Source organism: Cetorhinus maximus, chromosome 27, assembly GCF_964194155.1.
Source record: "Cetorhinus maximus chromosome 27, sCetMax3.hap1.1, whole genome shotgun sequence".
NCBI lineage: Eukaryota > Metazoa > Chordata > Chondrichthyes > Lamniformes > Cetorhinidae > Cetorhinus > Cetorhinus maximus.
The window spans coordinates 3,462,513-3,488,809 of record NC_135905.1 but is presented as its reverse complement, the minus strand read 5'-3'; the positions used below and the strand labels follow the sequence as shown (position 1 = coordinate 3,488,809).

The following is a 26,297-nucleotide window of genomic DNA, read 5'->3' as shown; positions in this document are numbered from 1 at the left end:
CTTGCTGTGTACATGTGAACTGCTGCGTTTGCCTACATCACAGTCAGTGCCCTTTCAGAGTAATTTCTTCACTGTAAAGCACTCTGAGATGTCCAGGTAAGACAGGAAGATTCTGTCTGTGTGCAGTGCAGGAAGATTCTGTCTGTGTGCAGTGCAGTGCAGGAAGATTCTGTCTATGTGCAGTGCAGTGCAGGAAGATTCTGTCTGTGTGCAGTGCTGTCTGTGTGATTCTGTCTGTGTGCAGTGCAGTGCAGGAAGATTCTGTCTGTGTGCAGTGCAGGAAGATTCTGTCTGTGTGCAGTGCAGTGCAGGAAGATTCTGTCTGTGTGCAGTGCAGGAAGATTCTGTCTATGTGCAGTGCAGTGCAGGAAGATTCTGTCTGTGTGCAGTGCTGTCTGTGTGATTCTGTCTGTGTGCAGTGCAGTGCAGGAAGATTCTGTCTGTGTGCAGAGCAGTGCAGGAAGATTCTGTATGTGTGCAGTGCTGTCTGTGTGATTCTGTCTGTGTGATTCTGTCTGTGTGCAGTGCAGTGCAGGAAGATTCTGTCTGTGTGATTCTGTCTGTGTGCAGTGCTGTCTGTGTGATTCTGTCTGTGTGCAGTGCAGGAAGATTCTGTATGTGTGCAGTGCTGTCCTTCCATTCTGTCTGCTTGGAGTAGATATAACAGAGATTCCACAATAAGGTTAAACTGCAATGTGAGGCTCATATTTAAATACGTATTTCTGACCGCTGCCATTCTCTCTTATGCTAGAGTGCTGGGCTTCAGTGCACAATGTCAAAGTTAGTATTGCTAGCCTTTGTTATCAGTTGGGGAACTGGCACAGCCTGTATTAAAAAGCTAGTCTCTATTTTTCACTCCTTGCCTCAGAATGTTGATTGATGGCCAATGAAGCTTGTCACTGATTGGTAGATTCAAGTTTGGCAGCTCCCTTCACTCACAGATCTCCCTCATACCTTTGACTTATCTGATATTCTTTCATTGTATGGGGCAGGCCAGAGCTGGTGCAGCAATATTCTCAGATTTAGATGTCTCAATGCGCAGCAATACGTTGTACATGTCCAGAGGCAACAAGGAAGCGGATGAATCAGGAGGCGGAAGTGACAACTTGCATACCAAGATCAGGTGTGATAGGAAACCTGCATCGCCTCACATTTCGCCGCAGAGTTTGGGTGTAAACAGCAGCAAGGAGGTGAGTGCTGTCTATTTCACAACTAATTCTTCCTAAAATGTTTAGCTCTGAGTACTTGGGAGTTGAGGGGTGGAAAACTGGCCAGGACACCAGGAAAAACTGTCTCGGTTTCTTTGAATTCACATCATTTGATCTTTCATATTGACTTCAGAGGGCAGGAAGGGCCTCAGTTTAACACCTCACCTGAAAGACAGCATCTCCAACAGTGCAAAAGTCGCTCAGTGCTATATTGAGTATCACCCTGGATATTTTTTGTGTTTAGGTTACTGGAGTGGGACCAAAGGAAAGCGTGCTCCAGAGCCACGGCTGAACCCAAACTCACCTTTACAACCAGACACTAGTAAGTAGGGAAGGGACACTGGGGAGTGGCTGAGAGCAGGAAAGCTGGTGAATTTTCCTGTCTGAGATCACCAAACTGTACAGACCCTGGGGATGAAAGCCAGGACCTTCACTGGGGCGGGGTGGGGGGGGTCAGCCCAGCCTTTAAGGGTGGGGTCGCTGAAAGTACCTGACAGGCAGACACAGCAAAGCACCGACTGGCAGTAATATTCCTGCTGATTCGCTGAACCACCAGGGTCATGTATAGTTATGAATATCAGTGCCACAGCTTCAAGTGTGCAAAAGGTAACTGCTGACATTCAATGAGTGGCTGCTTTTCCACAGTTTAGCAGTGTGTTGAGCAGTGTGATTAGTTGTGTCTGCACAGCTTCAACTGAACAAAGATCGATCTGGGGAATGGGGGGTATTTGGGGGTGGGTTGGGGGTTTGGTGGGCAGATTGTAATATTCCACAATGCTGCAACATGAACATTGTCCCTGCAGGTTGCTTCATTTGCATGTCAGTAGTGAGCTACTCTAAAGGCACTGTTCCAATGTCTGGAATCATGAATCATGCTAAGCTGAAGGTTCTGATGTCTGTACATGAAAACAAAATACTGCAGATGCTGGAAATCTAGAACAAAAACAAAAACACCTGGAAAAACTCAGCAGGTCTGACAGCATCTGCGGAGAGGAGCAGAGTTGACGTTTTGAGTCTGTATGACCTTTCATTAGAACTAAGGAAATATCAGAATGAGGTGAAATATAAGCTGGTAGAGTGGGGTGGTTGGGACAAGCAGAGCTCGATAGGGGACCAGTGGAGGCCAAGAAGAGATTGCCAAAGGTGTCATAGACAAAAGGACAAAGAGGTGTTGACGGTGGTGATAGTATCTAAGGGATGTGCTAATGGGGACATTAAGGGTAGCAAGCAGGGCAAGCTAGTGGCAGATGGCCCTAGTGGGAGTGGGGTGGGGGGAAGGGGTCAAAATGGGCTAAAAGGTGGAGATGAAACAATAGATCGAAATAAATTTAAAAATAGGTGGGAAAAGAAAAATATATTTGTAAAAAAATTATAAATTATTGGAAAAAGGGGGATCGGAAAGGGGGTGAGGATGGAGGAGAGAGTTCATGATCTAAAATTGTTGAACTCAATATTCAGTCCGGAAGGCTGTAAAGTGCCTAGTCGGAAGATGAGGTGCTGTTCCTCCAGTTTGCGTTGAGCTTCACTGGAACATTGCAGCAGGCCAAGGACGGACATGTGGGCATGAGAGCAGGGTGGAGTGTTGAAATGGCAAGCGACAGGGAGGTCTGGGTCATGCTTGCGGACAGACCGAAGGTGTTCTGCAAAGCGGTCACCCAGTCTGCGTTTGGTCTCTCCAATGTAGAGGAGACCACATTGGGAGCAACGAATGTAGTAGACTAAATTGAGGGAAGTGCAAGTGAAATGCTGCTTCACTTGAAAGGAGTGTTTGGACCCTTGGACGGTGAGGAGAGGGTAAGTAAAGGGGCAGATGTTGCACCTTCTGCAGTTGCATGGGAAGGTGCCGTGGGAGGGGGTTGAGGTGTAGGGGGTGATAGAGGAGTGGACCAGGGTGTCCTGGAGGGAACGATCCCTGCGGAATGCCGCCAGGGGGGTTGAAGGGAAGATGTGTTTGGTGGTGGCATCATGCTGGAGTTGGTGGAAATGGCAGAGGATGATCCTTTGAATGCGGAGGCTGGTGGGGTGATAAGTGAGGACAGGGGTCTGTACAGTTTGGTGATCTCAGACAGGAAAATTCACCAGCCACTCCCCAGTGTCCCCTCCTTACTTACTAGTGTCTGGTTGTAAATATGTGTAAAGGTGAGTTTGGGTTCAGCTGTGGCTCTGGAGCACGCTTTCCTTTGATCCCACTCCAGTAACCTAAACACAAAAAATATCCAGGGTGACACTCAATATAGCACTGAGGGACTGCTGCACTGTTGGAGGTGCTGACTTTCAGATGAGGTGTTAAACTGAGGTCCTTCCTACCCCCTGAAGTCAATATAAAAGATCCAATGATGTGAATTCAAGGAAATCGAGACAGTTTTTCCTGGTGTCCTGGCCAGTTTTCCATTCAGAAACTGATACCTATAAAAAAAATAGGTTATTGTCAGTTTGCTGTTCGCGGGATCTTGCTGTGCAAAAGATTGGCTTTTACTTTTCTTACATTACAACAGTGTTTACACTTGACAGGCTCTTAATTGGGTGTAAAGAGCTTTCAGATACCCAGAGGTCGTGAAAGGTGCGATATAAACACAAGGTCACACACAGTCACTCCCCTTTACAAACTCCCTGTCTTTTCTATGAAGATATAAAGATGGCCTGTCAGGTCAGCTACCAGATGACCAATATTTGGAATTAGAGCCATTGTATCCAACTCAAGTTCTGCCGAGTTAGCTGATTTCAGCCTGGACAACCGCGAGGTATCACGACTGACCCAGTATTCCTGGGCTAGGGAAGAGAAAAATCAGCTGGAACTCCCATTCTGACAGGAAAGGTCCTGTGGGTAAGGCACAGATACGATGCTCTCCGTCGTGGAATAGTGCATTTACATAGCACCTTCCAGAACCTCAGGGCATCCCAAAGTGCTTTACAGCAAATGTAGTCGTTTCGGAAGTGCAGTCACTGTACTAAGGTAGGAAAGTCTCCTTTGACTGTAAGGGTTCTCCATGAAGGATCATCATTAATTGTTGATTTCACTTCAAGAGAGGGCTGATGTGGACCAATGTCACAGCAGTGCGCTACAGATGTAAAGCAGCCTTTCTGTCGCTAATTTACTATTCAATCCTGCCCGATGCTTTTGTCGCGAAGTTTTTTCCCACACTCTGTCAGGATGGGTTTGATGTCACCATTTTCCCAGGCCAGGGATCCCTGGAGCTAGTCAGCAAACAGTAGAATGAACTGCCAGAGGTGACCTCGTTCCATGATTCCCGCTCTCAGTGCCCACATATGCTTCCCAGGAAGATGATGTGCCTGCATTAACTCGCTCACCACTTGGTGCAGGGCAGCTCAAGGACTGAGCAGAATGAAGATTCAAACCAATGAACATCAGGGCTCCGGCACAGGGTCAGATTCCTGTTAGTCACAGATTGTAAATGTATTGGAGGTTACTTCACGAGCAATGCTTTACTGATGTTGTTCCAAAATATTGAGCTCTACCTCAAAGGAACCACTTTATAACAAATCCTGTAGCCTTTTGGTTGGACAGAGTATCATACTCAAGTGATGTAGTGACACCCTTCAACCACAGCAGTGTTAACCAAAAAAACATTCTGCTCCGTTGAACAGAATATGAAATGATCACCTGGTGGCACTAATACTCAGCAACTGAAGCCAGGCACCTCCTCTCAGTCCTTGCAATTTGTGGGAGCCGTACAAAAGCCTGACAGCTGATGTGAATAAGATGGGTTAATGAATTAAAGTCAGGTGTAATATTTTGTCACACCTAAATATATTCAATTTCCTGGGTCAGGGTCACAATGGGGTCGAAGAAGACACACCCAATGTCAAAAACGGGAAAGACCAGCCCAGTGGGGCAATAGCAATTTGAATCAATTGCTGAACATTGTGCCCTGTGTTATGGACAGAAGGGGGTCAGTTCAAGCGGCACTGATTTTTCTTCTTACCATCCACCCTTAAACAGAAGATGTTTTAAGTTTTTTTTTTAGAATAGGCAGTGGCATATTTCCCACAGCAAGCTAGAGTTAGGATGAACTCAGAAGGTTAGTTTATTGCGCACATTCAAAAAAATTGTGAAGAGGTGTGTCTGCAACTTCCCACTTATACAGTAAAGGGAGAGATAGAGAAAAGGAGGTTATCTAGTACAAGGACCACAGAGAAAATGAATATTGGTTCATGTGAATTCCAGAGTCCAGAATCAAAGTCCAATGAGGAATTCTTTCACAGGGGTCAGTTGGCTGAAGATCGATGGTGTAAGATTTGCTTTGCTGGTGGTGTTGATGTCCCAAGATGAAGCAGGCATGCAAAGATTGAATCAGTTCTGTAGGTGATCGTACAAAATCTTCCCAGCAGAGTCAACTTAGATGGGGGCCAGTTGTCCAACCTGGCCAGAGATTGCTTCTGTCTGGCCTGCCAATCGAATGTTAAAGCAGCAGACTAGGGTAAGCAGTTCAGAGAGTAATAGTATTCTGTTCAGCAAGCCAGAATCTTAGATCATGTGACCTTACTTCTCCACAGTGACTTCAACAAAGTTGTGTTTGGAAATTGGCTTTGTGCCCAGGACTGATAACATCTCAGCCATTATGGGTTGTTGAGGGTCTGGTGTTTGGGAAGTCATTGTCTCCACAGACTCACCGACTCTGCTAACAAGCCTGGCTTATCAAACACAAAATGCCTGTCGTGTGTCTCTCTTTGAAGTTAGTTTATGCAGTTCCAGGGAATCTGTTAGAATCTCCTCAGGCATCACAATGTGTGACATTTCCAAAACTGAGGAGTGAATTATTTTGTTCGGGAGACCCGCTGATGATAAATCACAGACAGAGGGTCAGACACCTTAATTGACTTTGTTCAGTAGAAAAGACCAGTTTAAAATAATAAGAAATAGCAATAAAGATAAATTTTTTTTTAAATGGCCAGAATTTTACACTCCCCCACCGGAGGGTTTTTAGTCAGGGGGTTGGAGAGGGGGTGGGGGGGCAGCGCGAAATTGAAGAGACGGGAATTCCCTCTGGGTTCCCGCCCACCCTGGCAATTTCACGCTGAGGCGGGCAAGGCCGTGGATGGGGAGCCCGCTCTTGCCCCAGTTGAGGCCATTTAGTGGCCCATTAATGACCACTTAAGGGCCTTTTCCGATCCAGCGTCAATTTTTAGGCTGTTGGGAGGATTGAACTGGCATTGGGGAAGCCCGAAAATGTACGGGATTACATCTCGGATGGGAAGGAGAAGGGAAGCACCTCCATAAGAAGTCCCCTTTTGAAGCTGGGAACCCCTTCTTAAGGTCCAGTGGTTTCTGGACCTCCCTAACCCCCCTCTCTGTCCTCTCCCCACCGAGACCTTGATCAATCCCCCCCCACAGGCCTTCCCTACCCTCCCCGCCCTGGGACCCCTTGAACATACCTGGGCCTCCAGTGCCCAGACTTAGGCTCTGACATCTTCCTGCATTTCTTCTTCTGTCCACTGCAGCACCGTCGCTGCAGATAGGCTGACATCTCTCTAAGGCGGGACTCCCTCCTGAGTGAGGGGCAGAAGTCCTGCCTGCAGCCAGTTAACACTCATTTGAGTGTAAAATGGCTGCGGGGCACTTGGCAGGGGCAAGGACCTCTTCCCCGGTGAAAAATTCAGGCCATAGTTTTAGGTTCTGTTCCACAACACCTGATTCCTGCAGTTAGTAATTTACTGTAAAAAAGATTTAGGATCAGTGTCTTTGTCATGTTTTTTAAACCATTAACCCTTTGTTAACTATTGCTTGTAAAATTAATCTTGAGATAGATTACTTCTGCATAAGAGGAAAGGACCTGTTTATCCTCTCTCAGCTTCAATTTTCCACTTAGTCTCTATTGTGTAAAGGAAACAAGGATTCTGTAAGGAATAAATCTTACATATGTCTGACCAGACACTGTGGGGTAGAGTTTTCATCCATCAGTGGAGCATGGGAGGTCTTGTGGAGCAGCAGTAGTGTCCCTCCCCCTGCGACAGAAGCTTCAGGTTCAAGTCCTACATCAGGGCTTGATGGCCAGGGGAGGTGTGTTCATGACATGGCCAAACAAGTTGATTATCAGCCTGTAAACAATCCTTCCAATACACCTGATGGCAGGCAGTAAGAGTGGGAGAGTTTCCTGCTCAGCCATACTGCCGAAGGCAACAGCAAACCACCGCAGTGCTTTGCCAAACATAATCGTGGACCAAAACAAAAACAGAATTACCTGGAAAAACTCAGCAGGTCTGGCAGCATCGGCGGAGAAGAAAAAAGTTGACGTTTCGAGTCCTCACGACCCTTCAACAGTTGAAGGGTCATGAGGACTCAAAACGTCAACTCTTTTCTTCTCCGCCGATGCTGCCAGACCTGCTGAGTTTTTCCAGGTAATTCTGTTTTTGTTTTGGATTTCCAGCATCCGCAGTTTTTTGTTTTTACAATCGCGGACCAATCGAATGGGAGTCTATGATCACCAAAGCCCCCTTAGGGCATGGTACCGAGAAGAGAGGAGCACAAAAAGGAAAATCTGATGAAGGGGATTCATATGGTGATGATGTGATTAATTCCCTTAAAAAGGATAGTGGGAGATTCAGCAAAGGATGAGCCAGGTTGTCAGTTCTGCCTATTTGCCTGGGTAATGCTTGATGATGTCAGGGTGGCAAAGACAGAAATTGGCACTGATGGTTCTAAGAGCATGTTAAAAGGTATTGCAGAAATTAGTGTCATAGGGGCTCAGATTGTTCTAGGGCGGTAGTGAACGAGTGTGTCCATTTTGCACCGTGTCCGACTGCCTTCAGTCAAAAGGAAGTGAGGTTCAGTGTAAGGCAAGCTGCTGATTCGCTGATCACTCAGATTGCCTCAGACCGTCCTCACCCTCCATTATCTTCACTTTGTGTAAATCATACATTTGATCATTGCCTTTCTTTCAGTTTATGTTTATCATTTCAGATTATTTGCTGTATTAACTGTACAGACGTTACAAGCTATGAGTATGACATATGGTTCTCATCAGAACCTCTTCCTGGTACCATTGCACTGGGTACCAGCAACTATCCTATCTCTGAATTGGTTTTTCTCTACACCAATGGAGCTGGACCTCCCAGCTTGAGGAGCTGAAGCTCAGCACCTCCTACTCCATCCTTCCATTGAGGAATTCACTCCAATTATTGAAAACATAAAATCCAATCAGTTTCCCCAGTGCAGGATTCCTTTGCCCTGATAAAAACCACATCAATGTTATCCTGAGCTATACCTGCCTCAAAGTAGAGCCCATCTAACCTTTTCAGGGTCTCTCTGCCATATGCAGAGACATCCTTTGTCAAATTACTAAGACATCCTACAGTCTTCTGGTTATTCTATATTTTCCTCAAACCTTTCTGTAACTGGCTGCATTGCTTGTCCTTTCCAGTTGTGCAGAGAAAGACTCATTAAGAAAATGCATGTGAAATGCGGTTATATCTGGTGCCTCTTATGGCTGATCAGAAATCACTTAGCAGGATCAGTCCTGACCAGGGATTGCTGCTGAGTTCTTGATCACTCAAGGCTGTGTCTAGTTGACAGCCTATTCTGGAGCAATGCAGGCCTCAGTAAATCTTTATTAGTTTCAGCAATCATGTCTATAGTGGCCTTAGATCAGAAGGGTGTGTGTTTAAGCCTCCACTCCAGAAGTTTGAGTGCGTAATCTAAGCTGGCACTTCAGTGCATGCTGAAGGAGTGCTGCACCATTGTAACTCTTTCGAGTTATCAACAGTCACAGATTGTAACTCTTTCGAGTACATTCACAGTTCTTGGTTTCCGGGAGTGGGACATGAACCCACAACCTTCTGATTCAAAGGCGAGGGTGCTATGAACTGAGCCACAGCTGACACCTCTGCACCATTGTAGGTGCTCTCTTTCAGAGGAGATGTTAAACTGCTGGCTTAGGTAGACATAAATGATCCCAGGCACAATTTTGAAGAAGGAGCAGGAGAGTTCTCACTGTCAACCTGGCCAATATTTATCCCTCAATGTCATTAAAGCAGATTATCTACTCATTATTTGTGAGATCATGCTTTGCACCAATTAGCGACTGCATTTCCTGACTTTCCTTTAGCTCTGAAGAAGAGTCATATGGACTTGAAACGTTAACTCCGTTTCTCTCTCCACAGATGCTGTCAGACCTGCTGTGTTTTTCCAGCATTTTCTGTTTTTACTGCATTTCCCAATGGCGACTACATTTCAAAACTGGATGTAAAGCCCTTTGCAAACCCCCCAAAGTTGTGAAAGGCACTATAAAATACACGTGCTTTCTCTAACATGTCAGTACCCAAAGCCAGAAACACACATGGATCCTTTGATCTTTGTTGGCTGTGGGTATCAAGGCAAAAGAGACTAAGGTAGTTGTGGTACGGACCACCCATTAATTGAAAGACAGAATAGACTTGAGGGGCTGAATGGCCTGCTCCCATTCCCATCTTCCTTCCACAAGCTGTTTCTGAACGCAAAACCTCTGAATTTATAGAAATCTGAGCTACAACATTCACACCTCCCAACGGCTTCCGCAATTCCTCAGCAAGAGTGTCATAGAAATTTCTCATTCTGTGAAAGGCTCTTAAAAATATTAGAATTGTAAAGCACGATTAAACCCAGTTGGAACCTTCAAGCTTTTTCTCCTGAGACAACTTGAGCAGTAAACACAACTGGGTTAGACTTCTCAGCACACAGACCACAGCCACTGAGAGTTAACAGTTCACATTCCATTGCCAACTTCATGTCCTCAAACGCATCAATGACTCGTGACTTAGGTGACAATAAAAGACATTGTTACTGTTCATGAAATGAAATAGAACGGCAATGTGAGGTGCAGTGGACACTGAAATATCAAATCCCAATAACAACGGAGTGAGTGACGACAACATCAAAGGAAGCCATTTAACTTCAGACTGCAAAACCTATCAACTGTCTTTGGTTTCACAACACGGCTAACTAAACCCCTGGCTTTGAGAGAAATTCTGCAACAGTCCATCCTGAATCCTTTTTCAACTTATAATGAAAGGATCGCTGGTTAGGCCTTAGCTGAAGCTCTGTGGACAGTTCTGGGCACCACACTCCTGGAAAGATGTAAAGACCTTAGAAAGGGTACAGAGGAGATTTACCAGGACATTACCAGAAATGAGGAGCTTCAGTTATGAGGAGAGGTTGGAAATGTTAGAATGTTCTTAGAACAGAGGAGGTTAAGAGGTGACATATTGAAGGTTTTCAAGATAATGAGAGGTTTTGAGGTAATAGAGAGGATGTATTCCCTCAGTCAAATGGGTTCAATCAATCAACTCAACCAGAGTTCGTGGATTTAAGACCACTGAGTTCCAGAGGGGAGGCAATGAGAATATGTTTTTTCACTCACAGTTGTTGAGATCTGGAGCGCTCAGCCTGAAAATGTGGTGGAAGCTGATTCCACAAATGATTTTAGAAGGGAATTGGACACATATGTAAGGTTGAGGGTTTTACAGAGTTACAAACAAGAAGCAATGAAGTAGGACCAGACACAAGTGCTCTTTCAAAGACCTAGTACAGACCCGACAGGCTGAATGATCACCTTCTGTGCTGTAAATTTCTATGAGTCTGTCTCTGCGAGTTGGATCTGAGCTTCCCAAACACATCTCTCATTTCTCTCACCAGGTCAGCATCAGGAAGTCATTGCTCCTCTATAGGTTTAGCCATGGCTTTTGATGGAGTTTGGAAGGTGTTCGACAATGATAATTTTGAGGCGTTCCTCATTGCTTTGGGTAAGTCAGTCGTTGTTGACCTTAAGAGAAATTCGATCGAGTGTTAACGGGTGTGTTAATCTGAGGTTAATTAAGGGGTAGTTACAGAACATCTCCATCTCGATGAGGATTGCCACATGTGTATCAGAAAGAGGTGGAGGGCCAGATTTTCCCCTCCCAACGCTGGGCGAACCCACATGGTGTGGCCCAAATTGGAGGCATGCAGGATCGTAATTTTCATCTTACCAAGCCATTCCCAATGGATACCATTTTCCACTGGACAGGAAGCGTGTTGGATTGTGATCCATGCTCATGGAAAGTGATGTGAGGATCACAATTTAAATGCCTGCTGCAGATGCAATTTTCCATGATATCGGTTTTTACTTTGAGGTGGTTAGGTTCCTGAAGGCTGTGGGAGCCAGGCCTAATAAGTCATTTCATGAACCTTGGGGGAAGCCTGCTGTGGAGTTGGGAACTTTTTTGCAGGTAAGTTTTAAAGCACTTGCCAACTTCAAATGTCATAATATGATACTGTATGGCAATTTAATTATGTTTTCAATGTAGTGATTGATCATAGGGCTCTGTCCTTAAAAGGTAAATGATTATTAATTTGATCAGCATTGTGTAAGTGTTCACATGCATTACAGCCCTTTCTCCATTGGATAAAGTTCTCATCTGCACTCAACAGTACTGGCAAAATGATTTAAATGGTTCATCTGGACATTGTGGTTTACATTGATCTAACATCCAGACCTCTTTTGAGACTTGAAGAAACTGAACGGATGTCAGGCTTCTTTGATTAAAACTCCATTGAGCCTTTGACAAAAAAGGAGTAGATGGCTAGGTATCAGGTCAGGCAAATTCAAAGACTCTATTGTATTGAATGGATTTATCTCAGCAGGAGCTGTTGACACAGCCTTGGAGAGGACGGTGTGTTTTGTTTGATTCGTAGTTTTATGAGCAGATATGAACATATGAAAAACAAAGAAACAGACGAACGAGGAGCAGGAGTGGGGCCACTTGGCCCTTCGAGCCTTCTCCACCATTCAATACTATCGTGGTTGATTTGATTGTAACCTCCATCCCACAGTCCTGCCTACCCCCGATAACTTTTCACCCCTTTGTTAATCAAGAATCTGTCTAGCACTGCCTTAAAAATATTCAAGGGCTCTGCTTCCACCATCTTTTGAGGAAGGGTCTTCCGGTCAGTGACCGGGGGCGGTGCTCGTTCACCGACACGTAAAATTATGCGGGATGACGTCGGGTGGAACTCCCGACTTTACCCCGCGTCATTTCCATTTTCAGGTCGGCAGGGGTGCAGCCAAGTCAGCTGCGCACCCTCCGACCTGTCAGTGGCCTATTGAGGCCATTGAAAAACTAATTAAAGTCATTAATGGACCTGCCCGTCCAACCTTAGGGTCGGCGGGCAGGCCGGGAGCCCTGGTGGGCTTCGGAAAAAGCATGAAACCTCATCCACGGGCGGGATGAAGTTTCATGAGGATATTTAAATTTTTATTAAAGGTTTCAGTAAAAGTTATGGACATGTCCCAACTCATGTGACAGTGACACATGAGGGGACATGGCAGGGAAATTTTTTTATCATTTGTATTACAAATTTTAATTCTGAGCCGATCTCCTTGAGGCCGCACTTAGCCTCAGGGAGATCTATGCACTCTTTTGCGCGCATGTGCGAAACAGCGCACTCCCAGCTGAGGGAATCCCTCCCCGCCTGCATAGGGAGCGCATAGGGCCTTAATTGCCCCGCCCACGCAAAATGGCGGTGCTCCCCTGATCGGAGGCGCTGATCGGAGGTGGGCCCACCCCTGCCCGCTCCCGCACTTCCCCCGCAACAGGGGGAAGATTTTTCCCATAGTTCCAAAGACTCACGACCCTCTAAGAGAAAAAATTTCTCCTCAACTCTGTCTTAAATGAGCGACCCCTTATTTTTAAACAATGACTCTCCCATTCTAGATTCTCCCACAAGCAGAAACATCCTCTCCGTATCCACCCTGTCAAGACCCCTCAGGATCTTAAAGGTTTCAATCAAGTCGCCTCTTACTCTTCTAAACTCCAGTGGATAGAAGCCTAACCTGTCCAACCTTTCCTCATAAGACAACCCGCCCATTCCTGGTATTAGTCCAGTAAACCTTCTCTGAACTGTTTCCAATGCATTATTTCTTTAAATAAGGAGATCAGCACTGTATACAATACTCCAGATATGGTTTCACCCTGTACAACTGAAGCATAATCTCCCTACTTTTGTGATCAATTCCCCTCACAATAAATGATAACATTCTATTCGCTTTCCTAATTATTTGCTGTACTTGCATATTAGATTTTTGTGATTCATGCACTGGGACACCCAGATCCCTCTGCATCTCAGAGCTCTGCAATCTCTCACCATTTAGATAATAAGCTTCTTTTTTATTTTCCCTGCCAAAATGGACAATTTCACATTTGCCCACATTATATTCCATTTTCCAGATCTTTGCCCACAGACTGAACCTATCTATGTCCTCTTGTAGCCACCTTACCTCCTCTTCACAATGTACTTTCCTATCTATCTTTGTGTCATCAGCAAATTTAGGGACCATATCTTCAGTCTCTTCATCCAAGTCATTTATATAAATTGTAAAAAGTTGAGGCCCCAGCACTGATCCCTGTGGCACACCGCTCATCACATCTCATCAACCAGGAAAAGGTCCATTTATGGCTACCCTCTGTTTCCTGTTAGCTATCCAATCTTCTATCCAAGCCAATATGTTATTCCCTACACCATGAGCTTTTATTTTTCGCAATAACCTTTGATGTGGCACCTTATCAAATACCTTCTGGAAATCTAGGTACAGTGCATCCACCAGTTCCCCTTTACCCACAACACATGTGACTCTTTCAAATACCCCCAATATTGGGGGGCAATGGCGTAGTGGTAGTGTCACTGGAATAATAACCCAGAACCCCAGGGTAATGCTCTGGGGACCTGGCTTTGAATCCCACCATGGCAGATGGTGGAATTTTAATTAAATTTTAAAAAATTGGAATTAAAAGTCTAATGATGCCCATGAAACCATTGTCGATTGTCGTAAAAACCCATTTGGCTCACTGACGTCCTTTAGGGAAGGAAATCTGCCGTCCTTACCTGGTCAGGCCTACATGTGACTCCAGACCCACAGCAATGTGGTTGACTCTGAAATGGCTGAGCCAGACACTCAGTTGTATCAAACTGCTACAAAGTCACAAAAAAGGAATGAAACTGATGGACCACCCAGCATCGACCTAGGCAATGGAAATGACAACGGCAAACTCAGCCCTGCTGACCCTGCAAAGTCGTCCTTACTAACATCCAGGGGCGAGTGCCAAAATTGGGAGAGCTGTCTCACAGGCTAGTCAAGCAACAGCCTGACATAGTCATCCTCACGGAATCATACAGATAATGTCCCAGACACCACCATCACCATCCCTGTGTATGTCCTGTCCCACCGGCAGGACAGACCCAGCAGAGGTGGTGGCACAGTGGTATACAGTCGGGAGGGAGTTGCCCTGGGAGTCCTCAACATCGACTCTGGCCCCCATGAAGTCTCATGGCATCAGTTCAAACATGGGCAAGGAAACTTCCTGCTGATTACCACATACTGCCCTCCCTCAGCTGATGAATCAGTGTTTCTCCATGTTGAACATCATTTGGAGGAAGCACTGAGAGTGGCAAGGGCGCAGAATGTACTCTGGGTGGGGGACTTCAGTGTCCATCACCAAGAGTGGCTCGGTAGCACAACTACTGACCGAGCTGGCCGAGTCCTAAATGATATAGCTGCTAGACTGGGTCTGTGGCAGGTGGTAAGGGAACCAACAAGAGGGAAAAACATACTTGCCCTCATCCTCACCAACCTGCCTGCCACAGATGCATCTGCCCATGACAGGGAGTGACCCCCACACAGTTGCACAGAGGATACCTTCCATTGTGTTGTGTGGCACTACCACCATGCTAAATTGGATAAAAGAGCGCGAGGAGAGCGGCGGAGACACAGGATAAAACTGAAATAGTGACGTCACAGGAAAGCTGTGACCTGATTGATTAGTAGGAAATCTGCACCAAATTTGAAAAAAAACTGCAAAGCTAATTAATAAATGAATTAACTAAGTCGAGATGGCTGGGCAGGTGATGTGCTGTAGCTGTATGATGTGGGAGCTGGCAGATCCTATTGTGAGCCGCAGTGACCACATCTGCAGCAAGTATTGGTTGCTGGAGGAACTCCAGCTCAGAATTGATGAGCTGGAGTCCGAGCTCCGGACGCTGCGGCACATCTGGGAGGAGGAGAGTTACCTGGACGTTTTGTTTCAGGAGGCAGTCACACCCGGTAGATGAAGTACCTCAAGTCCGGTCAGTGGTCAGGGTCAGCAGGGTGTGACTGCAAGTGAGGCAGGTAGAGGGATCCTGTGTTCAGGAACAGAGGAGCCTCAGCTCTTGACCTTGTCTAACAGGTACAAGGTACTTGCTCCCTGTGTGGATGAGGAAGAGGGCTGTAGGGAGGATGAGCCAGCTGACCACGGCATCGTGGCACAGGAGGCCATTCAAGAGGGAGGAGCAAAAAGACAAGTGGTAGTTGTAGGGGATTCTATAATTAGGGGAATTGATAGCTTCCTTTGTAAGCAGGATCGAGAGTCCCGCATGGTATGTTGCCTGCCCGGTGCCAGGGTGAGGGACATCTCTGACCGGCTTGAAAGGATATTGAGAGGGAGGGGGAGGATCCAGTTGTTGTGGTCCACGTCAGGACAAATAACATAGGTAAGACTAGGAAAGAGGACCTGTTTGGGGATTATCAGGAACTAGGAATTAAATTAAAGAACAGGTCCTCAAGGGTTATAATCTCCGGATTACTACCCGAGCTACGTGCAAATTGGCATAGGGACACGAGAATAAGGGGAGTAAACACGTGGCTAAAGGAATGGTGCGGGAAAGAGGGGTTCCATTTTGTGGGGCACTGGCATCAGTATTGGAACAGGAGGGATCTGTACCGTTGGGACGGTCTCCACCTGAACCGATCTGGGACCAATGTTCTAGCGAAAAGGGTAAATAGGATGGTCAACAGGACTTTAAACTAGAAAGTTGGGGGGAAGCGAAGGGTAAAACTCCAAGAAGTATGACTAATGGGAAACAAAGTATCAGGTTAGCGTATGGGGGGGTGGATTCAATCATGAAAAATTATGAAAAAACTGAAAAGAAAGGAGAGCCCAGGAGAGGCTATTAAAGTCCCCAGAACACAGAATAGGACAGAGTGTTTGGAAAGGGCTAGGAATCTAACTTCAAGCACATCAGATAAAGGGACGACAACGAGAAAGGGAATGGGAAATACAGGACTGAAGGTGTTGTATCTGAATGCACGCAGTATACGAAATAAGGTAAATGAGCTTGTGGCGCAGATTGAAATTGGCAGGTATGATGTGGTGGGCATTACGGAGACATGGCTGCAAGGGGATCAGGACTGGGAGCTAAATATCCAAGGATATACATCCTATTGAAAAGATAGGCAGGTTGGCAGAGGGGGTGGGGTTGCTTTGTTAGTAAGAAATGAAGTTAAATCAATAGCAAGAAACGACGTAGGGTCAGAGGATGTAGAATCTGTGTGGGTAGAGTTGAGGAACTGCAAAGGTGAAAAAACCATAATGGGAGTTATGTACAGGCCTCCGAACAGTGTCGGGATGTGGGGCACAAGATACACCAGGAGATAGAAAAGGTGTGCAAGAAAGGCAAGGTTACAGTGATCATGGGGGATTTCAATATGCAGGTAGACTGGGAAAATCAGGTTGGTAGTGGATCCCAAGAAAAGGAATTTGTGGAATGTCTACAAGATGGCTTTTTGGAGCAGCTTATGGTGGAGCCCAACAGGGAACAGGCAATTCTAGATTTAGTGATGTGTAATGAGGCAGATTTGATAAGGGAGCTTAAGGTGAAGGAACCCTTAGGAGGAAGTGACCATAATATGATAGAATTTACCCTGCAATTTGAAAGGAAAAAGCTGGAATCAGATGTAACGGTATTACAGTTGAATAAAGGCAACTACAGAGGCATGAGGGAGGAGCTGGCCAGAATTGACTGGGAGATGAGCCTAGCAGGAAAGACAGTGGAACAGCAATGGCAGGAGTTTCTGGGAGTAATTTGGGACACACGCAAAAATTCATCCCTAGGAATAAGAAGCATACTAAAGGGAGGACGAGGCAACCATGGCTGACAAGGGAAGTCAGGGACAGCATAAAATCTAGAGAAAGCATACAATGCAGCGAAGAGCAGTGGGAAGCCAGGGGATTGGGAAGCCTACAAAGACCAACAGAGGACAACTAAAAAAGGAATAAGATGGGAGAAGATTAAATATGAGGGTAAACTAGCCAGTAACATAAAAGAAGATTGCAAGAGTTTTTTTAGATATATAAAGGGTAAGAGAGAGGCAAAAGTGGACATTGGGCCATTGGAAAATGACGCTGGAAAAGTAATAATGGAGAACAAAGAAATGGCTGAGGAACTGAATAGGTACTTTGCGTCAGTCTTCACAGTGGAAGACACGAGTAACAGCCCCAAAATTCAAGAGAGTTGGGGGGCAGAGGTGAGTATGGTGGCCATTACCAAGGAGAAGGTGCTAGGAAAGCTGAAAGGTCTGAAGGTGGATAAATCACCTAGACCAGATGGATTACACCCCAGAGTTCTGAAGGAGATAGCTGAAGAGATAGTGAAGGCGTTAGTGGTGATCTTTCAGGAATCACTGGAGTCAGGGAGGGTCCCAGAGGACAGGAAAATCGCTAATGTAACCCCCCTTTTTAAGAAGGGAGTGAGGCAGAAGACGGGAAATTATAGGCCGATTAGCCTGACCTCGGTCGTTGGTAAGATTTTAGAATCCATTATTAAGGATGAGATTTCAGAATACTTGGAAGTGCATGGTAAAATCGGGCAAAGTCAGCATGGTTTCATCAAGGGGAGGTCATGCCTGAAAAATCTGTTAGAATTCTTTGAGGAGGTAATGAGTAGATTAGACAAAGGAGAGCCAATGGATGTTATCTACTTGGACTTCCAGAAGGCCTTTGACAAGGTGCCGCACAGGAGGCTGCTCAGTAAGATAAGAGCCCATGGTGTTAGAGGCAAGGTACTAGCATGGATAGAAGATTGGCTGTCTGGCAGGAGGCAGAGAGTGGGGATAAGGGGGTCCTTCTCAGGATGGCGGCCGGTGACTAGTGGAGTTCCGCAGGGGTCAGTGTTGGGACCACAACTTTTCACTTTATACATTAATGATCTAGATGAAGGAACTGAGGGCATTCTGGCTAAGTTTGCAGATGATACAAAGATAGGTAGAGGGGCAGGTAGTATTGAGGAGGCGGGGAGGCTGCAGAAGGATTTAGACAGGTTAGGAGAATGGGCAAAGAAGTGGCAAATGGAATACAACATGGGGAAGTGTGATGTCATGCACTTTGGTAGGAAGAATAGAGGCATAGACTATTTTCTAAATGGGAAGAGAATTCAGAAATCTGGAGTGCAAAGGGACTTGGGAGTCCTAGTCCAGGATTCTCTTAAGGTTAACTTGCAGGTTGAGTCGGTAGTTAGGAAAGCAAATGCAATGTTGGCATTTATTTCGAGAGGACTCGAATATAAAAGCAGGGATGTGCTGCTGAGGCTTTATAAGGCTCTGGTCAGACCACATTTAGAATATTGTGAGCAATTTTGGGCCCCGTATCTCAGGAAGGATGTTCTGGCTCTGGAGAGGGTCCAGAGGAGGTTCACGAAAATGATCCCAGGAATGAAAGGCTTAACATATGAGGAACGTTTGAGGACTCTGGGTCTATACTCGATGGAGTTTAGAAGGATGAGGGGGGATCTGATTGAAACTTACAGAATACTGAAAGGCAGGATAGAGTGGACGTGGGGAAGATGTTTCCATTAGTAGGAGAGACTAGGACCCGAGGGCACAGCCTCAGAGTAAAGGGAAGACCTTTTAGAACAGAGATGAGGAGAAACTTCTTTAGCCAGAGAGTGGTGAATCTATGGAATCCATTGCCACAGAAGGCTGTGGAGGCCAGGTCATTGAGTGTATTTAAGACCGAGATAGATAGGTTCTTGATTGGTAAGGGGATCAAAGGTTACGGGGAGAAGGTGGGAGAGAATGGGGTTGAGCAACTTACCAGCCACAATTGAATGTCGGAGCAGACTCGATGGGCCAAATGGCCTAACTTCTGCTCCTATGTCTTATGGTCTATGGTCTATTTCGAACAGATCTAGCAACACAAGACTGGGCATCCATAAGGCGCTGTGGGCCATCAGCAGCAGCAGAATTGTACTCGAACACAATCTGTAACCTCATAGCCCAGCATATCCCCCACTCTACTATTACCACCAAGCCAGGGATCAACTGGTTCAATGAAGAGTGCAGGAGGGCATGCCAGGAGCAGCACCAGGCATACCTAAAAATGAGGTATCAACCTGGTGAAGCTATAACACAGGACTACTTGCATCCAAACAGCATAAGCAGCAAGTGATAGACAAAGCTAAGTGATCTCACAACCAACGGATCAGATCATGCAGTCCATGTCCAAATGCAGCAAGCACTGGACAATATTCAGACTTGGGCTAACAAGTAGCAAGCAACATTTGCACCACACAAGTGCCAGGCAATAACCATCTCCAACAAGAGAGAATCTAACCATCGTCTCTTGACATTCAATGGCATTACCATCACTGAATCCCCCACTATCAACATCCTGGAGGTTATCATTGACCAGAAACTGAACTGGACTCGCCATATAAATACTGTGGCTAGTCAGTGGCTAGGAATCCTGTGACGAGTAACTCACCTCCTGATTCCCTAAAGCATGTCCATCATCTACAAGGCTCAAGTCAGGAGTGTGATGGAATATTCTCCATTTGCCTGGATGAGTGCAGCTCCCACAACACTCAAGAAGCTTGACACCGTCCAGGACAAAGCAGCCCACTTAATTGGCACCATATCCACAAACATTCACTACCTCTACGACTGACACACAGTAGCAGCAGTGTGTACCATCTACAAGATGCACTGTAGGAATTCACCAAGGCTCTTTAGACAGCACCTTCCAAAACCCACGAACACTACTATCTAGAAGGACAAGGGCAGCAGATAAATGGGAACACCACCACCTGGAAGTTCCCCTCCAAGACACTCACCATCCTGACTTGGAAATATATCGCCGTTCCTTCACTGTCACTGGGTCAAAATCCTGGATCTCCCTTCCTAATAACCCTATGGGTGTACCTACACCACATGGACTTCAGCGGTTCAAGAAGGCAGCTCACCACCACCTTCTCAAGGTCAACCAGGGATGGGCAATAAATGTTGGCCCAGCCAGTGACACCCACTTCCCATAAATGAATAGAAAATATATAAATTAGTTAAACATGATTTCCCTTTCACAAAGCCATGTTGACTCTGCCTGATTGCCTTGAATTTTTCCAAGTGCCCTCCAATAGTATCTTTAATAATAGCTTCTGACATTTTCCCTATGACAGATCCCTAACTGCCCCGTAGTTTCCTGCTTTCTGTCTCCCTCCCTTTTTGAATAAAGGAGGTACATTTGCTATTTCCCAATCAAATGGAACCTTCCCTGAATCTAGGGAGTTTTGGAAAATGAAAACCAGTGCATCAACTATCTCACTAGCCACATCTTTCAAGACCTCAGGGTGAAGTCCATCCTGACCTGGGGATTTGTCAGCCCGCAGCACCAACAATTTTCTCAATACCACTTCCCTGGTGATTGTAATTTTCCTGAGTTCCTCCCTCCCTTCCATTTCCTGATTTACAGCTACCTCTGGGATGTTACATGTGTCCTCTATAGTGAAGACTGATGCAAAATATATGTTCAATTCATCTGTTATCTCCTTACTTTCCATTATTAATTCCCCAAACGCACTTTCTATAGCACAAACATTCACTTTGTTAGTTCTTTTCTTATTTAAATATCTATAGAAACTCTTTCTATCGTCTTTATATTACTAGCTAGCTTTCTCTCATTCTCTAATTTTTCCCTCCTTATTAATCTTTTTGTCATCCTTTGCTGTTCTTTATGCTCTGTCCAATCTTCTGACCTACCACCCACGTCTTAGCATAATTATATGCTTTTCCTTTGAGTTTGATACTGTCTTTAACATTTTTTAGTTAACCACAGATGGTGGGTCCTCCCCTTGAAATTTTTCTTTCTCATTGGAATGCAATTATTCTGTTTATTCTGAAATACCCCTTTAAATATCTGCCACTGAATGTCTCTTGACATATCCCTTCATCACATTTGACAGTTCACTTCAACAAATGCAATGTTTTGAAGAGGTTTTTGAACTGCTGTTTGTTTATTTAGATAGATTAATGAACACTTGAGATGACAGAGTGTTTATTCAACTAGATTTTGAATGGCTAATTATTTTTTTATTTCCTGAGGGTTTCAAAGACTTCCCAGTGTTATTATATGGCTCATGAGATCTGTACATGGTGGATACTAGGAGTGGTATGGAGGATGCATCTGGATATGAACAGGGCATGGCATGGGCATGGGGTATGGAGAGGGCAAGGGGGTCAAGGATGATGTTCAGGGGCATGGGGGCATAGACCATGCATGAGGGGCATGGAGGAGCCGTGGGGAGGTGAGGGGGTGAGATGTATGGGCAAGGGGGCCTAAAAAGCAATGTCCCAGTAAATGGGGGCGGAACCTCCTGCCTCGGACCTGTATCGAGAAGCATCAGCCCCAACTCCATCCTGCCCTCAACTCTGGAAGACAAAAATTCCAGCTGAATGGGCTGGCCTCCAGATCTCAGGATCGCAATGTCAGCAAATGGCCCAACTCACACTTCCCAATTTGAACAAAGAACAAAGAACAAAGAAAAGTACAGCACAGGAACAGGCCCTTCAGCCCTCCAAGCCTGTGCCGATCATATTGCCCGTCAACTAAAACATTTTGCACTTCCGGGGTCCGTATCCCTCTATTCCCATCCTATTCATGTATTTGTCAAGCTGCCTCTTAAACACCACTATCGTACCTGCTTCCTCCACCTCCTCCGGCAGCGAATTCCAGACACTCACTACCCTCTGCGTAAAAAACTTGCCCCGCACATCTCCTCTAAAGTTTTCTCCTCTCACCTTAAATCTATGTCCCCTAGTAATTGACTCTTCCACCCTGGGAAAAAGCTTCTGACTATCTACTCTGTCCATGCCACTCATAATTTTGTAAACTTCTATCAAGTCGCCCCTCAATCTCCGTCGCTCTAGTGAGAACAGTCCGGGTTTCTCCAACCTCTCCTCATAGCTAATAACCTCCAGACCAGGCAGCATCCTGGTAAACCTCCTCTGCACCCTCTCCAATGCCTCCATATCCTTCTGGTAATGTGGTGACCAGAATTGCACACAACATTCCAAGTGTGGCCTAAATAAATGTTCTATATAGCTGTAGCATGACTTCCCAGCTTTTATACCCAATACCCCTGCCGATGAAGGCAAGCATGCCATATGCCTTCCTGACTACCTTATCCACCTGCGTTGCCACTTTCAGTGACCTGTGGACCTGTACACCCAGATCCCTCTGCCCGTCAATGCACTTAAGGGTTCTGCCATTTACTGTATAATTCCTACCTGTGTTAGACCTTACAAAATGCATTACCTCGCATTTGTCCGGATTAAACTCCATCTGCCATTTCTCCGCCCAAGTCTCCAACCGATCTATATCCCGTTGTATCCTTTGATAATCCTCTTCACTATCTGCAACTCCTCCAACCTTGGTGTCGTCTGCAAACTTACTAATAAGCCCAGTTACATTTTCCTCCAAATCATTTACGTATACTACAAACAGCAAAGGTCCCAGCACTGATCCCTGTGGAACTCCACTAGTCACGGCTCTCCATTCAGAAAAACATCCTTCCACTGCTACCCTCTGTCTTCTATGACCAAGCCAATTCTGTATCCATCTTGCCAGCTCACCTCTGATCCCGTGCGACTTTACCTTCTGTCCCAGTCTGCCATGAGGGACCTTGTCAAAGGCCTTACTGAAATCCATGTAGATAACATCCACTGCCCTTCCATCGTCGATGATCTTTGTCACTTCCTCGAAAAACTCGATCAAGTTCGTGAGACACGACCTCCCCTTCACAAAACCATGCTGCCTCTCACTAATACGCCCATTTGCTTCCAAATGGTAGTAAATCCTGTCACGAAGAATCTTCTCCAATAATTTCCCTAGCACTGACGTAAGGCTCACCGGCCTGTAATTTCCTGGATTATCCCTGCTACCCTTCTTAAACAATGAAACAACATTGGCTATTCTCCTGTCCTCTGGGACCTCACCCGTAGCCAGTGAGGATACAAAGATTTCTGTCAAGGCCCCAGCTATCTCCCCCCTTGCCTCCCTCAGCACTCTGGGGTAGATCCCATCTGGCGCTGGGGACTTATCCACCTTAATATTCTTCAAGATGCCTAACACCTCTTTTTTGATCTCAACATGATCCAGGCTATCTACACACTCTTCCCTAGACAAATCGTCTGCTAAGTCCTTCTCTCTGGTGAATACTGATGAGAAGTATTCATTTAGTATCTCTCCCATTTCTTCTGGCTCCACACACAGATTCCCACCTCTGTCCCTGAGTGGGCCTACCCTTTCCCTGGCTACCCTCTTGCTTTTTACATATGTATAAAAGGCCTTGGGATTTTCCTTAATCCTGGTTGCCAGTGACTTTTCATGACCCCTTTTAGCCCTCCTGACTCTTTGCTTAAGTTTCTTCCTACTTTCTTTATATTCTCCACGGGCTTCATTTGTTCCCAGCCTTCCAGCCCTTACGAATGCTTCCCTTTTCTTTTTGACTAATCTCACAATATCCTTTGTTATCCAAGGTTCCTGAAACTTGCCATACTTATCCTTCATCCTAGCAGGAACATGCTGGTCCTGAATTCTTATCAACTGACGTTTGAAAGCCGCCCACATGTCAGTTGTTGATTTGCCCTCAAACATCCGCCTCCAGTCTAGATTCCTCAGTTCCTGCTTAATATTGTTATAATTATCCTTCCCCCAATTAAGCACCTTAACCCGAAAGGGAAAATGCTGCCCGGAAAGTTTAACAAAGCTAATGGTGTCTGAGTGCCTCAGGTCACGTCAAGTAATAATAATAACAGGTTAAAAATAAAGGCAATATATACGAAGGCACAAAGTATTTGTGACAAGGCTGTTGATTTAATGGCACCAATAGAAAAAAGTGGGTTTGAGATAGAAACCATAACTGAACCAAGGAGCTGAATCTTGGAATCTCAGTTATTAAAATTGAGGGACCTTCAATTCTGAGTCTGTATAGCTGCTTCCAGCAGCTCTAACAGTGACCAGCAGCACGGGGTCTGGGACAGTGACCTCCAGCAGCTCTAACAGTGACCAGCAGCACGGGGTCTGGGACAGTGACCTCCAGCAGCTCTAACAGTGACCAGCAGCACGGGGTCTGGGACAGTGACCTCCAGCAGCTCTAACAGTGACCAGCAGCACGGGGTCTGGGACAGTGACCTCCAGCAGCTCTAACACTGACCAGCAGCACGGGGTCTGGGACAGTGACCTCCAGCAGCTCTAACAGTGACCAGCAGCACGGGGTCTGGGACAGTGACCTCCAGCAGCTCTAACAGTGACCAGCAGCACGGGGTCTGGGACAGTGACCTCCAGCAGCTCTAACAGTGACCAGCAGCACGGGGTCTGGGACAGTGACCTCCAGCAGCTCTAACAGTGACCAGCAGCACGGGGTCTGGGACAGTGACCTCCAGCAGCTCTAACAGTGACCAGCAGCACGGGGTCTGGGACAGTGACCTCAGCAGCTCTAACAGTGACCAGCAGCAAGGGGTCTGGGACAGTGACCTCCAGCAGCTCTAACAGTGACCAGCAGCACGGGGTCTGGGACAGTGACCTCCAGCAGCTCTAACAGTGACCAGCAGCACGGGGTCTGGGACAGTGACCTCCAGCAGCTCAGACAGTGACCAGCAGCACGGGGTCTGGGACAGTGACCTCCAGCAGCTCAGACAGTGACCAGCAGCACGGGGTCTGGGACAGTGACCTCCAGCAGCTCTAACAGTGACCAGCAGCACGGGGTCTGGGACAGTGACCTCCAGCAGCTCAGACAGTGACCAGCAGCACGGAGTCTGGGACAGTGACCTCCAGCAGCTCTAACAGTGACCAGCAGCATGGGGTCTGGGACAGTGACCACCAGCAGCTCTAACAGTGACCAGCAGCACGGGGTCTGGGACAGTGACCTCCAGCAGCTCTAACAGTGACCAGCAGAACGGGGTCTGGGACAGTGACCTCCAGCAGCTCTAACAGTGACCAGCAGCACGGGGTCTGGGACAGTGACCTCCAGCAGCTCTAACAGTGACCAGCAGCACGGGGTCTGGGACAGTGACCTCAGCAGCTCTAACAGTGACCAGCAGCACGGGGTCTGGGACAGTGACCTCCAGCAGCTCTAACAGTGACCAGCAGCACGGGGTCTGGGACAGTGACCTCCAGCAGCTCTAACACTGACCAGCAGCACGGGGTCTGGGACAGTGACCTCCAGCAGCTCTAACAGTGACCAGCAGCACGGGGTCTGGGACAGTGACCTCCAGCAGCTCTAACAGTGACCAGCAGCATGGGGTCTGGGACAGTGACCTCCAGCAGCTCTAACAGTGACCAGCAGCACGGGGTCTGGGACAGTGACCTCCAGCAGCTCAGACAGTGACCAGCAGCACGGGGTCTGGGACAGTAACCTCCAGCAGCTCTAACAGTGACCAGCAGCACGGGGTCTGGGACAGTGACCTCCAGCAGCTCAGACAGTGACCAGCAGCACGGGGTCTGGGACAGTGACCTCCAGCAGCTCTAACAGTGACCAGCAGCACGGGGTCTGGGACAGTGACCTCCAGCAGCTCTAACAGTGACCAGCAGCACGGGGTCTGGGACAGTGACCTCCAGCAGCTCTAACAGTGACCAGCAGCACGGGGTCTGGGACAGTGGCCTGCAGATGACCTCCGCCTTGTCCTTTCTCCTATTTAACATTCAGATTGCATTGCATTTTCATTCTGATCCAATATCCAGCTCTGCACTTGCCTCCTGTGTGTTGATGATTTGCAGATACTGCGAGGGTCCCATACGATGCTGTTAAAATTCCTTTGACCATTGGCTGATAATTGAATCATTAACAATTTCAAATGACTTCCCATTGTTGTCGGGTGAGTCACTGACCCCACACACAAGCTGCCTTTGGGAAAAACGGGAGGAGATAGGAAAATGTTAGTGTATCTGTCCAACGGCATGTTTTGTAATTTTTTCGGAACTAACACCCATCCCCACTCATCCCCACCCCCTCCAACTGCTCTGCAGGCTCCTGAG

General features: G+C 46.6%; 1 protein-coding gene across 2 annotated transcripts in view; it reads left to right on the top strand.

Annotated features, from left to right (window-relative positions):
- Positions 1–1,076: 1,076 nt before the first annotated feature.
- LOC144668700 (fatty acid-binding protein, intestinal-like) overlaps positions 1,077–26,297 on the top strand; it is a 49,559-nt gene continuing 24,338 nt past the window's right edge. The window contains exons 1-2 of one of the 2 annotated variants that reach the window (XM_078531026.1): positions 1,077–1,190; positions 10,837–10,943. In XM_078531026.1, the coding sequence (XP_078387152.1) occupies positions 10,877–10,943 (67 nt within the window). In that variant the 5' untranslated portion in view covers positions 1,077–1,190; positions 10,837–10,876. Of the gene's footprint in view, positions 1,191–5,588; positions 5,648–10,836; positions 10,944–26,297 lie in introns of those variants that run through there. The other variant, XM_078531027.1, reaches the window with a different exon arrangement.